Genomic DNA, 15,315 nt, shown 5'->3' with positions numbered 1-15,315 from the left:
CAGGTATTTCAGCCACACCCATTGCTGTCAGGTGCATAAAATCAAGTATACGGCCATGCGGCCTCCTTTGACAAACATTGGCAGTAGAATGGGTCGTGCTGAAGAGCTCAGTCACTTTGAGCGTGGCTAGGGTGCCACCTTTCCATCAAGTCAGTCTGTCAACTTTCTGCCCTGCTAGAGTTGCCCCAGTCAGCTGTAAGTGCTGTTATTTTGAAGTGGAAATATATAGGAGCAGCAACAGCTCAGCTGCGAAGTAGTGGACCACACCAGCTCACAGAACAGAAGCACTTGAGCATCCTCTAGAAACAACGTCAGCACAAGAACTGTTCGTAAAGAGCTTCATGAAATGGGTTTCCATGGCCAAGCAGCCACATACAAGCCTAAGATCACCATGCGCAATGCCAAACGTGGGCTGGACTGGTGTAAAGCCCACCGCCATTGGACTCTGGAGCAGTGGAAATGCGTTCTCTGGAGAGATTAATCACACTTCACTATGTGGCAGCCTGACAAACAAATCTGGTTTTGGTGGAATGCACAGTGCCAACTGTAAAGTTTGGTGGAAGAGGAATAATGGTCTGGGGCTATTTTGAGCTAGGGCCCTTAGTTCCAGTGAAGGGCAATCTTAATGCCACAGTATACTGTGACATTCTAGAGAATTGTGTGCTTCCAACTTTTTGGCAGCAGTTTTGGGACCTCTATCCCATCAAACACCTTTGGGATGAATTAAAATGCCGCCTGCGAGCCAGGCCTTATGCCCAACATCAGTGCCCAACCATACGAATGCTATTGCGGCTTAATGGAAGCGAATCACCACAGCCAAATTTACTGGAAAGCCTTTCCAGAAGAGTGGAAGCTGTTACAGCAGCAAAGGGGTGACCAACTCCATATTAATGGCCATGGTTTTGGAACGAGATGTTCAACAAGAACATAAGGGTGTGATGTTCAGGTGTCCACATACTTTTGGAAATGTAGTATATCTAAAATTGGTGATAGAGCCAAATAAAAAGAAGTCTTCTTCCCAAACAATCTGGAGCTCACAGTATGTTTCCATTTCTTTGCCTTAGAATAGGTGTGTGATTCTAGTGTGTGCGTATGTCTGTTAAAGTGGATGAGTCACCAAACCTTTGTGACAGTGGTGCAGTGAAACTGACTGCGCCAGAGAGAAGGTGAGACTGAGGGAGAGATGCAGGGACGAAAAGGGGAAAAACAGATTTTTGGAAGGAAAATGGGAAAACTGGGGCAATGGGAATGGAATAAGGAACAGCACGCAGGGAAATGGGATAATTACAATTGTCTTAGCATAGATAAAATGGCCTCATACTACATATGGGTTTGTGCGGATGGGTAGCAGAGTGGGTTTCTTTGCTTGGATTCCCACCTGTCTGTCCAACCTGAAGTTGAATTCATATATGCTGCAGATGTAATCAAAGCTTTTCCGGCAGTCATCCATCTTAAAACTAAGTGAAAATGTCACCCCGTACGTCCTCTAATCCGGGTTCCATCTTTTGTTCGATTTGTTCCTGCAGGCCACTCAGCTGTAATTCTGTTTGTGTCTTGTCGTCCTGTGTAATCTCACACCAGGTGCGTCAGTCCCACACCTTTTTAATACTTCTGTGTTGAGCTTCCTGATTTTTTGTGTTCTCTGCAAGAGCACTATCCATCCTATCACTGACTACTTCATGCGTCTTTATATATCCTGTATTTGATGGTCATTGATAAAAATAGTTTCAGTTGACACTGATTTTTATGTGGTAGGGAAAGCAGGTAGACAGGCTCAGTACAAACATTCAGTTTGGTTTTTTTCTTCTGTTCTCTTAACACTGTGCACAAGCAGAACATGACTAATAGTGTGTTGACTTATGGTGATTTCAGTTTAAGGTGCAATGTCATTTATGCCATTATTAACATTTGCTGAATTTTCACCTTTTAAATTTTATTTAACATTTATTTGACCCCGAATATCGCATTGAGATTGAAATCTATTTTGGAAGGGTGACCTGGCATAAAACACAAGTTACCTAACAAACAGTTACCTCGTTGAAAATCGAGTCGCAAACATCAAATGGGGAAAGAGACAGAAGTATAACATTAGTTAAAGAGCAGCGCAGAGGTAATAAGCAGGAGCATACTTCAGTCACTGAGTCATGAATTACATATTTAAAATCAGCAATTGAAATTAATTTGTCAAATCCAACTATAAAGTGCAAAATATATGAAGCCCAGCTTTCCAAATTCAGTACAGGGATGAGGGACTTTGAAAAGCATCACATCTCATAAGAGGTGATGATGAGAATTTCTAAATTGCAGACAGCTCAGGTAGGGAGGAAATAGACCAGTTATTGTTTTATAGAAGAATATATACCAGTGGATCAATCTGTGCAGATGTAAAGATGTCAAACCAGACCATTTATATAAAAGACAGTGATGGGTTAAAGATTTTAAAAAAGTTGTAGAGGAAGTATGCGTATAGAGTTTTTCTCAATAGTGTAAAACAGGTAAATAAACATAGTTATGATGAATCTCCTCTTGATCTTAAAACTAAAAAAAGGATGTCTTCTTCAAATAGAAGCCTAACTCAATTTTCAGTTTCTTATTTAATTTATATGCAATTTAAAACTAAGTGTATCATCAAGCCAGATCCCAATGTATTTATAGGAAGATACTCTTTCAATGCACTTGTCATCAAAAGTGATTTTCAGTTCATCCAAAGAGTGGGAATGAGACCTTGAAAACACTAGACATTTAGTTTCCCCTGCATCGAGGACCAGCTGCAGATCCAAAGTAGAGACTGAATATAATTACAAGCATTCTGAAGTGCTTAAAAGGCCTGAGGAATGGTGGGGGCATCGCAATAAGGAGTGATGCCATCAACACATAAGTGGATCAAACTTTATCAATCAATCAAACTTTATTTATATAGCACTTTCCATACAGTCAAATGCAATAAAAACTGCTTCTCATAATAAAACGAGATAAACTCAAGCAAAGTAAAGCATAGAATAAAACAATAGAAAGTATATCCTAGCAAAGTCAAAACGAGTGAGGTAACATGACAGATTCAGCAGAGAGATGAAAGATGCACAGAATAATGAACAGAACAAAATATAGTGAAAGTGAGCTCCCTCTGAAGGCAGCATCTTAACAGAAAGGAACCTCAAAAGGCAACAAACTTTGGGATCCACAGAGCTTTTACATACCCACACAATGTCAGTGTTTACTGTTACAGCCGAAAGCTTTTACTTTCCAACTGAAAGACCCAACGGATTCTGTCATTTTAGGCGCAATTATCCTGATTATCTACTGAAGGGTAAGCAAAATTAGTTATACATTCAGCTAACTACATCACTACCCACTAGTTCAGCGACTTTTTTTTGGTATTAACCAGTTTACCATGATTTCAGTATGTTCGCTGTATGTAAGCCAAGTTAACGGTACATTAGCTTGTTCTATTGGAAAGTAACATGATTGCTTGCAAGTTAGTTAGCTAGTTCAGGAAAAGCTGAGGCAGCTGACTTCATATTGGGACACAGCCCATATGTTATCACCAAATCCAAGGTGTGGCCTTGGTTATGGGTAGCTCTTGATACATGCTGAGTGAAATGAATACAGTTCAGAGGATTTAAAAATACCATGACCTTGTTATTTGAATTATTGTTAGCGTGTAGATTAGTGTTGATTAAAATCACCTGTGATAATGCATCTATCCTAGTTAGTGTGAATAATTAACAATAATATTGAGAAAATGGATGAGAAGGAGGGGCATTGTTTGGGTGGTCCGTAGACAATGTCACCCAACAAAATGAAGTCACCCAAAATAATATTCCTTGCTGCCCAGAGCATCTGAGAAGATAGTGGCTGTCCCCCACCTCTTTTCCCTCCTCTGTAGGTGGCCTTTAAGAAGGTCCATCAGTGTTGACGCGGGTTTCAGGTGAAAATATACAGTCAAGTTTATGCTGAGTGATGAGATCATTTTAAAGGAATGCTTTGGAGATAGATCGAATGTTCAATAGAGCCAAATTTAGGCTCACCAGACTATACTTCTGGGGTACGCTCCTTTGCAGAGGAGCAAATGGTAAGTTATTCTTATTTCATCCAACATAAAATCTCTACAGTGGGAAATGTGAACATTGAATGGTCAATTATGTCAATGTCAATAAAAATGGTGGCATAATGTGTTTTATTGTCAAGAGCTTGGAAAATGTCATTGAGTACTACTGAGGCTGCAGTAATTGTACTTTGACCAGACCTGAAACCATATCGCACATTACTAAGAATATTGCTGTCAGGTAAAAACTGCTTGATTGTTAGCTAGGCATTCTAAAAATTTTGCCATGGGACCGTAGCCTTCACAGAATCTCGGGCAGTGTGCATACATTATTTAGTGAATTTGCTTCCTGTCCTGTTTTATATTTGTATATTTTTTGTAAGGTTTTATTTGGGTATGCATTCAATCAATATTTTGTTTTATTTATTTTTAGTAACCCTTCATTTAAAAAAAAAAAAAAAGTTAATTTATTTAACCAGGTATGTCAACTGAGAATTCAGTTTTTTCAGGTTTTCTGGGAATTTGGCCAGGACAATGAGGTTACCACCCCTACTCTTTTTTAAAGTGCATGGGATCTGTAATGACCACAGTGAGTCAGGACCTTGGCTTAGCATCCCACCTGAAAAACAGCACCTTCCACAGCATAATGCCTTATTGGCCCACCTACACTAACTTTCCCAGGAGGTTTCCTATCCCAGTACTAACCAGGCCCATGCCTGCTTAACCTCAGGAATGATCTTTGCAAATGGTACAAGGCCAGCAAATATTTGTCTATACGTATGTATGTCTTTTCTGCATGACCTGTCGGAATTGGCCTGAAGAATACAGGCTGCACAGGGGTCCACAGCAGCTATCGTGGGCATGCTGTATTTGAGAAACAATGTGTGACTTGTTTACGTGGCTCAGGCTGCATGGTATGTGTGTATGTGTGGGTGGGTGTGTATTGAATCTGTTCAGAAACAGATTTGAGTCAACATGAGACACAGTAATTTAGCTTGATCCATGAATCACTGGTATAAACATTTCGCCCTAATTACCATCTGCTGTGATGATGTATTGTGTCGAAGTCTTACGTTGTATGTCCAGGTTTGGTATTATTCTGTGGTTATTACAAGTAATGTGTTTAATCTCCTTGTGTATGTACATTGTGTGACAATGACAAGAATTTAGCCGTGACTGTTGCAGCGCTGAGGTGTGTGTGTGTGTGTGTGAGAGAGAGAGACTGGGAGAAGGGAGGGGTAGAGTGAGTGTGTATGTGTTAGAGAGGGATGTAGAGACTGGGAGAGGGGAGGGAGGGAGTGAGTGGGAGGAGGTTGGGGGGTTTTGCAGTGGCTGCATGGAGGGATATGACTCACCTCTTAGCCATGTGACTCACGAATCACTGCATCTCTGTGGGCTGTTATTCTCTCATCATCCTATCATTCTGCTCTCTCCTCTTTCTTTTGGTATTTCAGTTTAGCCTTTTTATCTTTGTATTCCTATTTCTTTTCCTCTGGTTCCCTGTCTCCCTGTTAGTGTCTGACATGCTTGGACTTGTGCGGAGAGTTACTGCCGTTTCTTGGCTGGCTGTCAGTGAATGAATGCATGAGCGGGTAGACGCCCTGTTGCTGCGCACGTTGTGTCCTTAATGTTATTCACAGCATTCTCACATCCCCTGCTGTGAGGAGTGTCCCACATGCCACAAAGGCACTTGTGTAGCTAGGATCAAAAGGCCAATGGGGGTCTCCTGTCTTTGTGGTGGGGGGTGTTTGATTGCTCAGTCTTCAGCCATTGATCCTCGGCAACATGGGGTTTGGGGCACACTGTCAGAACACGTGTTCTTTGCAAGTGAGGTGTGTGCATCTCCTGTGGGGAAACCCCTGTCCAGTCACTAGATTGACCTTATCATCTCGCTCACACCCCAACGACTTTATTATTCAGTCGAGTGCTTTTTTTCTCCTAGAGACGCATCATACATTAAAGCAAAGAGAATGCACGAATCAGTGATTTGTTAAGTGCCATTGATTTTGTATACAATTCATATGGCCATTTGCCTGTGTAATGATGCTCTTATAATAGGATCGCATACCTGTTCGATGCAAGTTTTGTGTACAGCTATGTAGGATAATGTGTTGCATTAGGAGTTTAGTATAGTGCGGTGGAGTGTGATAGTCATGTTTTTTGTGGGCTGGAAAAAGGGCATTCTGTGTAGGGAATGTACAGAGAAGAATAATTTTATATTTTTTCATGATTTGAATGCACATGTATCTCGCAATGGTATACATTTCCCAAAAAGGAATTAAAAACAATATTAATAAAAAATAGTTGTTTTTATTCATAGATCTCTGTGTAGCAAAACTAGTCATCAACATGCGGTTATTTACATCCAGCAGACGCATGTTTATTACGGTAAGTACAAGGTACATCTATAAATAACATCAACAACAAAGTTTCCTTTTACAAGACTTAACAGGATTACTCAAGTATGCTAGTCATCATTTGATTTTTTTTTTTACTTTTTATCAATGCTCATAATGTCTTCAAAGAAGCAACACATTTCTTAGAGATGCAAGTACACATAGACGTGCAGACTCAATCATTTTTTGACTCGATGCTCCCCCTTTCATTACTCTCATCTTTTCCTACCCCTTCTATTTCCTCTTTGCAATAATCTCTTTAAATAAACCTTTCTTACTGTACCTCCCTCAGTATCTCCACGTATTCTTTCTATGTATTTGTTTCTATGGGGATAAGGTAATAGAGAATGCATATGTTTTTTGCCACTTCTGGGTGAAAAGGATGGGACCTGTGTATCCGATTTTACCAGAAGTGATGATCCTCTGACCTTGAGGAATGCCAGATGTGATAAACTTAAATAAAGGGACAACGTGAGATATGTTGTTTCCTGTCTTTGCATGCATACATAGATTTTCCATTGAGTATGTCACCACGCCAAATTGCTGTAATCTTTTAACAATAGTCAGTGACATTGTAATTTGGTTATGTGTCACAAATGTAGGAGATTAACATGAAGGCAAACAGGAAAAAATATTCTTTACAAAAGCAAAAGCTTAGATGGTATTGATGGGGTTGGTGTGGAGGGAGCACTGGAGTGATGATGCCTCTAAATTCACTGCAGGAGCAGGTACTGCATGTCCATCTTCCTAGGCACCATAATGTTTTCAAAGAGCAGGTTGCTTTACAGCCTACTCAAACTCAATACCCCCTCTCGAAAGTAGAGTATTAATTCAGTATTACTGGTCTCTATAACTCGCTTACTCTAATGTTGTATTGTCAACAAAGGTATCTCTTATGGGATAAAATCCCAACAGGGTGTTGTAGGTTAAAGGCATTTGGAATGAAATCAGTTTAGATGAAATCTAGAAATGCTAAGATGTTAACCATGTCCACTTGTTATTTTCATACTATCAGGATATTTTCAGAAAAAGTCCATGTTCTGTATTCTGTCCTTACTTGATTATATGTGACGTGCCTTTGCTGGAGGAGAGGGTCTGTTGCCAACAGGCATTCTAGCATAGAAAGGGGGAGTGCGTCTTGTTAAGGCAATAAATTGTGTTCCTAACAGCTTACATAAAATCTCTTTGTTCCTCAGTCATTTCGGAATGTATGAATGCGTTTTGCACCACTTTCAGTAAGTACATAAATATGTAAAATAAAGAACAAAATTAAATAATACAAAGCATACATTTAAACATTGGCATTGTTAAACAAATGCTCATAATAACAAATAAGGACTATAATACTTGTAGGTAACAAAACCATTTGAATCACATTTGGTACAAAGAAACTTCCTTTAGCCAAGGGCTGCGTTGCAAATATTTTTCTGTAAACTTCCATACCAGCATGGCACCTTTTTTCGACTATGTGCGTACCACATGATTTTTAAAGGATGTCTTCACAGCTAAGAGCAGCTCATTTTTTTCCACATTGTCACATATTTAAAGCACTGACCTGTTGTTACTGAAGAGATCCAGTATCTGGACTGGTGGGTTCTAGATTATATACACTTCAACAAATATTAATGCCATTCAACACATAAGGCGTACTGTAGAGGGATATGTCTTAAGAAGTCACAGGAGTGGTCATTTGTAATACATGGATTGTGAGTTTTGAATTTCAGCCTGAGGTGATTTTGTTGGCTCTGCAGGGACAGCAGGATACATCTGAGATGACATGTGTCTCTTCAGAAAACAATTTGTTTTCTGATAGCGATGTCCTTGACAGGGAGCAAAGGAATGTGCTGTGAAGGAATTTTGTTCGAATATTTTAAATTGTATTTAGCTCATCCATATAACTTTTGCTTGCTCCCTTCCTCAATTCGTTCATCCAGGGCTGGAGGAGGAATGAGGGAATGTAGATATTTCAGGTCCTGACTCCTTATCTGATACATGCAAGAGCAAAGTGACCAGAATGGCGCTATGGAAATTCCACACCATATGCTTTCTTACCAAACCAATATACCTTAGCGGACCGAGGTATGAAAAGGGAGGGAAACATGGATCTGTCCTATTAGAAAACTCAAAGAGTGGAAATAAAGGCAATCTTTCCACTGTTATCTCTCTTCTCTCTCTCTCTCTCTCTCTTTCTTTCTGTCTCTCTCTCTCCTTCTCTGTCTTCCTTCCTCCTCAGTCTCTTCATTACACAATTTAATCTCCCTTAGCCTTCACTGAAACATTCTGGGATGCTTCAGGAAGACCTTCTCGATGAAATTCTCTAACTCTTCATCATTGTCTTGCTGCTGCTGCCCCACTGGATCAAAGTAGTCTTCATTGCGGGGCACCATTGGAGCCGGAGGAGGGTAGTAGAAGGAGGGCCGGCGTCGAGGGGGTGAGCGAGGTTTAGGCATGGGCACAGGCTTGAATGTCCGGGGATGGGGAAGGATGTAGTTGAAGTACAGGTTTCGGCGTATGGGCGGTGGGTTTCGAGAACGAGGTTGAGCCCAGGGTCGATACCTTCTTTTTGGGGGAAAGCCAAAATCATAGTCCAGGGAGTTTCCCAAAAGGTCATTGAAGGAGAATGTGGGCTTGGTATAATACTGAGGTTTTGGCTTTGGTGGTGGGAAATAAATGGGGAAGTAGCCACGGTAAGGCTTCTGAACAAATGAATATGTTGGATAGGTGCGAAACTGCTTCTGCAACTTTGGCCAGAAATCCTGTTTGCTTGGCTTGACTACAGCTTTGTCTTTGACCCATGTCTTGGAAGGGCTTGTGAGAGAGGATGATAGCTTTGGAGCAGGATTTCGGGGGGCTGGGGCAGGAGCAGGGGCTGGAGCAACAGGGCGGTGCCAAGGTACATTTTCAGGAGCATCCTTTTTCTTTTTTTTCTCTACATCACTGATGATGTCAACTACATCATCTGCAGGCAGGTGCAGCTTACTTGAAATTTCAATGAGTTTGTCGATTGTCTGGGGGTCAATGTCATCATCATCACTATCATCCTCTTCTTCAGAACGCTTATCTTCTGCTGCATTGTTCCCTTGTGATGTTTTCTTGCTCTGATCCATATATTTCTTCCCATCTTGTTTGACCATGTACTGAAGCAGCATATCAGAAGCAATATCAGCTAGTCTCTCCTCTTCAGCTTTAGCCCTCTGAGCCTCTGCTGCCTGCCTCCTCACTTCCTCTTGATCTGCCTTTGCCCTTGCCTCTTCTTCTTCTGGGCTCAAAACCTCCTCATCTTCTTCATCCTCCTTATCCTCTTCATTTTGCCCTTTGATGTTGTCATCAAAATCATCCATGAAGTTGCCTCCCCGGTACAGAGGTGTGTTTTTTTTCTTCTGTTCCTCCTCTTGCCACTTCAGTTTCTTCTTTGAAAGAGCCAGCTGGTATCCCTTCGGCTTTGGCTTAATGTCATTGTCCAGAAAGCCATTGTCCATGTCCTGAAAGGAGCCCCTGCTCTCCCTCTGCCCTCCAGAGTCCCTCTCCCTCTTGGTGGCGGTGCTGTAGCTCTGTAACTCCTCCAACATTGTCTGCAGGTTCTTCACCTCCTGTGAACTAAGCTGTTCCTCCTCATCTCCTGGCTCCTGATGCTCCTCCTCTCTGGTCTCCTGCTCTTTGACAGCCTCTTTCTCTGGCTGCTCCTTCACTGGCATGGCCTGACTGGTTGTCCTGCTCTTCACCTTCTCCGTCAACTGTTCCTCTTCTTTCTCTGCCCTCTTCCTCTCTTCCTCTTCTCTTTCCTGCTCCTCCTTTCCCTCTGCTGCCGCAGCTGCCATCACCAACTCCAGCTCCTGCTTTCCATCTCTGTCCCTGTCTGAACCCAGCAGTGCTAGCTCCTCTTGCCCTTTTCCCTCTCCCTCAGCTCCTCTGTTCTTTTCCTCCATCTCTACCCTACTGCTCTTCTTAGACTCTCCTGGCTGGTTAAGAGCCTCCAGCAGAACGGCCGCTAAGGTTTTGGGGTCCACATCTTTAAACAGTTCATCCTCTTCCTCTGGGAGGCTCTGGGTAGGGTTCTGTTCTTTATCTACCCTGACTTGACCCCCTTCCAGTTCAGATTGAAACAACTTGGCAAGCCCTGGAGGGGGTGGTACATTGATGTCATCATTACTGTGTCCTCCTTTGATCAGAGGGATGGTGGCAGAGAGCTGTTGTGTGATACCAAACAGGATTAGTAGTACAACTGGGGCACTTGAGGTGTGTTGGCAACGGGTCATGACCTTGCAGAGTGGGAGATGAGGAAGAAGTTGATGCACCTGAGAAAGTGCAAGAAAGACACAGAAAGGTTCTAAAGTTACAGTTGATTGATACATGTTTACCTAAATAGGAGCAGTTAACAGTGTTGTTTCCACTATTTTCTTAGTTGCTCATTGGTGATTGTCAATATAATAGGTTTATATATGAATTTATACATGTTCCTTAATTTATAAATAGTGGAATGATGCCATTGAAGGAAATACTGTGATTTTATTTTCCCTTTTCCCCTGCCTTTAGAAATACAGGACAAATTATTTCATACAAGTGCTAAATAGTTTTGTTGCCAATAATAGCTTGAGCAGAATTATTTAAAATATTTATTAATGTTTGAATCTACTTATAAAATTAACCTCTTCCATTGTTCATTTCCTCTAACAAAAACAGTGGATACCATGCACTATGCACTATACTACAGTATTAGATTTAGCTCAGACTATTGGTTGAGCAAGAGGACATCATCTATCTAGAGTGATTGTAATAATATAAAATAAATTAAGAGGTTGGAATGTTTTTTCATTTGGTTCCAGTTTAAGATGTAGGTGTGTTCTAGGTGAATACAGTAGTTATATACAACATTTCCTCTGAATATATTACAAGAGTATGATGTTTTATGCTAATGGTTTCTCATGCTATCATTTTCTGAATATAGCAAATTCATTCTTCCACTTAATTATATTTTCATATTGGCCTACATGGGGCATCAGAGTGATACTGGTTTGAAATAAATGCTTAGAATCTGGGAATTGAGATAACTGAGAAGTCATATGCTTTATGTGGTGAATTTTTAATATCACAGCAGTGTAATTGTGCGACCTAATTATCGCGATATGGTGGTTATTGTTGGCACCTGTAAAAACCCATGCCCTCTTTAAGAACAATACAGAGGTATAATATTGCAGTTTAAGTGATTCTCAGCATAGGGCAAACAAAATGTATTTATGCATTTACTTATTTTTAATTGTAGGTTAAAATGTTTTCCCTTGCATAGCTAAGTATTTTTTGTTTTGTTCATTAATTGGGAGAATGAATTAAAACTGAACATGTGAGTATGCAGACATGTATGGCGGGCAAATTCTGGTAGAATTCCGTATAAATGTGTAGGAACTGACAACAGACTTCATTGAAAGTGAATTTGGATCTTTGTGTAACCCTGGTAACTAGAGCTACCATTTGATGGATCTTGTTTGTACAGTGATACTTAAAGTCTGACATAGTGTAGAATAAAACAGTAACAAAGACACTTGTCCCTTTGCCACAGGCACTTTGGTCAGAAACAATTTACAGTAATCTCATAAACTAACAGGAATGATACCAAGAAATGTATGTTTGACTACAATCTCGCAAATATCACAAAATGTAGAAGTCGTCATTTAATAATGCCCCATTGTGGGAAAATACAGTAAAACAATTTTTCTAATATTTGGTTTGAGTTAAACACTATACTACAAGAACAGAAGATAGGGTTTGATGAGGATCACCTTCAGTTGAGTTGCCAAGGCTAAGACGCCTTTTGCCCTAATGACCTGACACACCTGTTGTCTAAGATAATCATGTAGATATTTTCAACATGCGGCCAACCTGTAGTAAGTATACACAACATAGCATAAGCGTTTTGAGGTTACTTTGAAGAAGATTAAAATTAAATCCAATGTTGAGTAGGATTGACCTCTTAATCATACCAGCCCAGATAAGGAACTATCTGCCTGGAATCTCCGACATTACCTTCATTATGATAGATTAACATAGTGATAATGCCATTAACTGGCACCAGCATTATTTCTTAAATGAACAATATGTATTCTTAGTTCACCTGCAAACACATTTGCATCCACATTAACCATTAACTACTCAATTTCTAATTTTTCATCAGTGCAACGTACACTTAATTCATATTGCAATCAGTAAAGAAAAAGAAGCTCTCTCTCTCTCTCTCTCTCTCTCTCTCTCTCTCTCTCCCTCCCTCCCTCCCTCCACTAATTCCAGATACTTCCAGTGTAGCCGCAGCATCAAAGTGCATTTGTTAATCGGCTTATAAGGGGTCCTATCTCGGTGTAATCTTATCCAGAGACCGAGAGCTACAATAAAGTCCCAACAAAGCCCTCATATCTTTCGGGTTAGAACTCAGACTGTAGTTTTGCATGACTGTTTGCGAGGCGTTCTTTGTGCATTAAATACAAGCAATACAGAAAGCCCCATCACTATACAGACACAAAACTTGAACTCAACAAGTCCCTCAACCAGCTCAAGACCGGGTGCATGTTCTGCGGTTATTTTTGGTGTCCGACGCTATAGTGACGGAGATGGATAATGGGGTGGGGGTGGCAAAGATTATGTTGATGATTATCATTATCATTAGCATCATCACAGTGGTCATTATCCATAAACTAATTAAAGTTTATACCTCATATCTACCGCATATTCCACTTCCCCGTTGAGTAACCAAGTCCCCTATCGCCCCTTTCTCCCCATCTGGCGTTTTTTCATCCCCCTTTGTCCATCTGTCACGCCTCGTTTCTTCGTGTCCTTCTTGTCCATAGATTAAAACTCTTGTGATCTGCACATATATAATACTTTTCTGTCTCTACATTATTTTTTTAATGACTGTATTCCGTTGCGAAACAATAGCAAGAGCACATTCTCGATGTAGCCTTCTCGTAGTTACATTTCCAATTTCAACTTATTCCGACAGATAACTTATTTTATATTAACAACACGACGTTGTCTATGCACTTCTTCTATTGCCTGAGCTAATGGTAATGACCATAAAACTCACTACTTACCAGGAAATCCTTTGGGGAAAGCACAGATGTTTTCGCAAGTTGGTTTTGCTTCGCTTTTTCTGTCTTTCTCTTGTTATATATAGATATGTATTTCTAATTCATTCACTTACTGCACATTTAGATAAAATACAAAAAAAACGAGGTGTGTTCGTATTTTTCTTCTTGTTCTGGGCCATACACCTGCTTCATGTACACGGTGCGGTAAAGATATTTTCAGCACCTCGGTCAGCTCCATGTCATTATATATAGACCTTGTGCGCCCACGTGACCATACGTCAGAACTCCCCCCCCCCCCCCCTCCCATTGACGCAATCTTCCATTGATAAGAATTTGGCGTCGATAGAACCCCGAGTCTTTGCTACGCTGCAGTGCCCAGATGAATGAACGGGAAGCACCATGAATGAATGAAATAGTATTTTTCACTGGAGGGAGAACAACAACAACAAAAAACATTGCGACTCTGTTCAGGTTTTCCCTCATGGTCTCTTTAGCTGCATACAGAATTGGTGTTATTCCTGGGATAGAGGAAAATATATAAATAGGCAGAAATACCTATCATCTTCTGATTGATTATGATGATAATGTACATCCACATCATGACATCACATTATATTCATTTAGCAGTCGCTCTTATACGCTGGCATATATGGCACGTACTGGAACTGGAACATTTTGTTGTTATTATCTCTCCCTTCAGTCGATTGCCTAGAACATTATCCAAGCGGCACTGCGCCCCGCGTTAGCGTTCATTACTGGGGTGCCTCAAACTGGTAATGGCGCCTGTACACCTCTGGCACTGCATCGCGCCTTGCTGCTCGACTATCCCAGTTCCGTAGCCCTTTCAATTATATGCTCTTTGTTTCCTGCTTCATACCCTCCTCGCCGTCTGGCTCTTCCCTCGCTGTCTCTTATTTTACGCCTGATTCTGCGGAAACACTGCACAGCGACACACAAAAATAAGTCATTCATACAGACAGTGCAGGATGAGAGGCAACTAATGACATTATTTGTCAAAAAAAAAACTTACAAAAAAACTATGATTTCAGGAACACGTGGATAAGATATGAAAGACACGTTCTAAAAAAAATTACGTGTTCTTTTTAAATGCTGCAGATGCACAGTTAGGTCCCTGAACTAGAATTTTGTATGCATGCAACCGACATTTTGAGAGCTGATGCGAAATTCGACTGAAAAAACATCATATTTGATGTTATAACATTAAGCTATCATTGCAATAATAATAATAATAATAATAATAATAATAATAATAATAATAATAATAATTGGTAGCCTGGACTCACTGAACGTACTGGAATGTACAAGTTATAGTTATTACAAAACGCATTGAAAGTTGAAGTTGAACTTCATGATTAACTACAATGCAGGTCATTACTTTATTCTGTTAACCCTGCATTGTTTAATAACGTCCAGTGACAAAACACCTCTCAGTGAATTTAACGCATTGCTCCGCTTTTGTAATTCACCAGTTTGTCTGCGAATGGGCTAATTGTGTGTTTGGAAGCATTTACGCTCTTTTCAGGTATTATGTTAGTATGTGCTATGCTACCATTGCACAGAAGAGCAAATAAACGGTTGTTTTCTCCAACTGTATAGGGCATTACATCCTTCCCAAAAATCGAATATATTTTTCAGTTACGCCCGAGAACAGCGGGTTTCGGATGGCCTAGTCGTAATTTCACTTGCAAGACAGTTTCATTAGACTGCAAATGATAAAGATCCAAATTTTTAAATTGTGAAGTTATTAACCAATACCCACATAAATTAAATCGACGAAGTT

The 15,315-nt window shown here is 40.5% G+C and overlaps 2 protein-coding genes across 2 annotated transcripts in view; one reads left to right on the top strand and one right to left on the bottom strand.

Moving 5' to 3' along the window:
• The window catches only part of si:dkey-6n21.12 (schwannomin-interacting protein 1), a 178,923-nt gene that overhangs the window by 48,295 nt on the left and 115,313 nt on the right, over positions 1-15,315 (top strand). The gene's annotated exons all lie outside the window — the stretch shown is intronic.
• vgf (VGF nerve growth factor inducible) lies at positions 6,336-13,718 on the bottom strand. Its single transcript, XM_064328496.1, has 2 exons — positions 13,518-13,718; positions 6,336-10,736 (listed from the first exon to the last, which is right to left on the bottom strand). Exon 2 carries the CDS (start codon positions 10,695-10,697, stop codon positions 8,709-8,711), a length of 1,989 nt encoding a protein of 662 aa, XP_064184566.1. The 5' UTR covers positions 10,698-10,736; positions 13,518-13,718; the 3' UTR covers positions 6,336-8,708.

Source organism: Anguilla rostrata, chromosome 3 (assembly GCF_018555375.3).
Source record: "Anguilla rostrata isolate EN2019 chromosome 3, ASM1855537v3, whole genome shotgun sequence".
NCBI classification, from domain to species: domain Eukaryota; kingdom Metazoa; phylum Chordata; class Actinopteri; order Anguilliformes; family Anguillidae; genus Anguilla; species Anguilla rostrata.
Note: the sequence above shows the minus strand (reverse complement) of the source record. Positions and strands in the feature narration are given on the sequence as shown.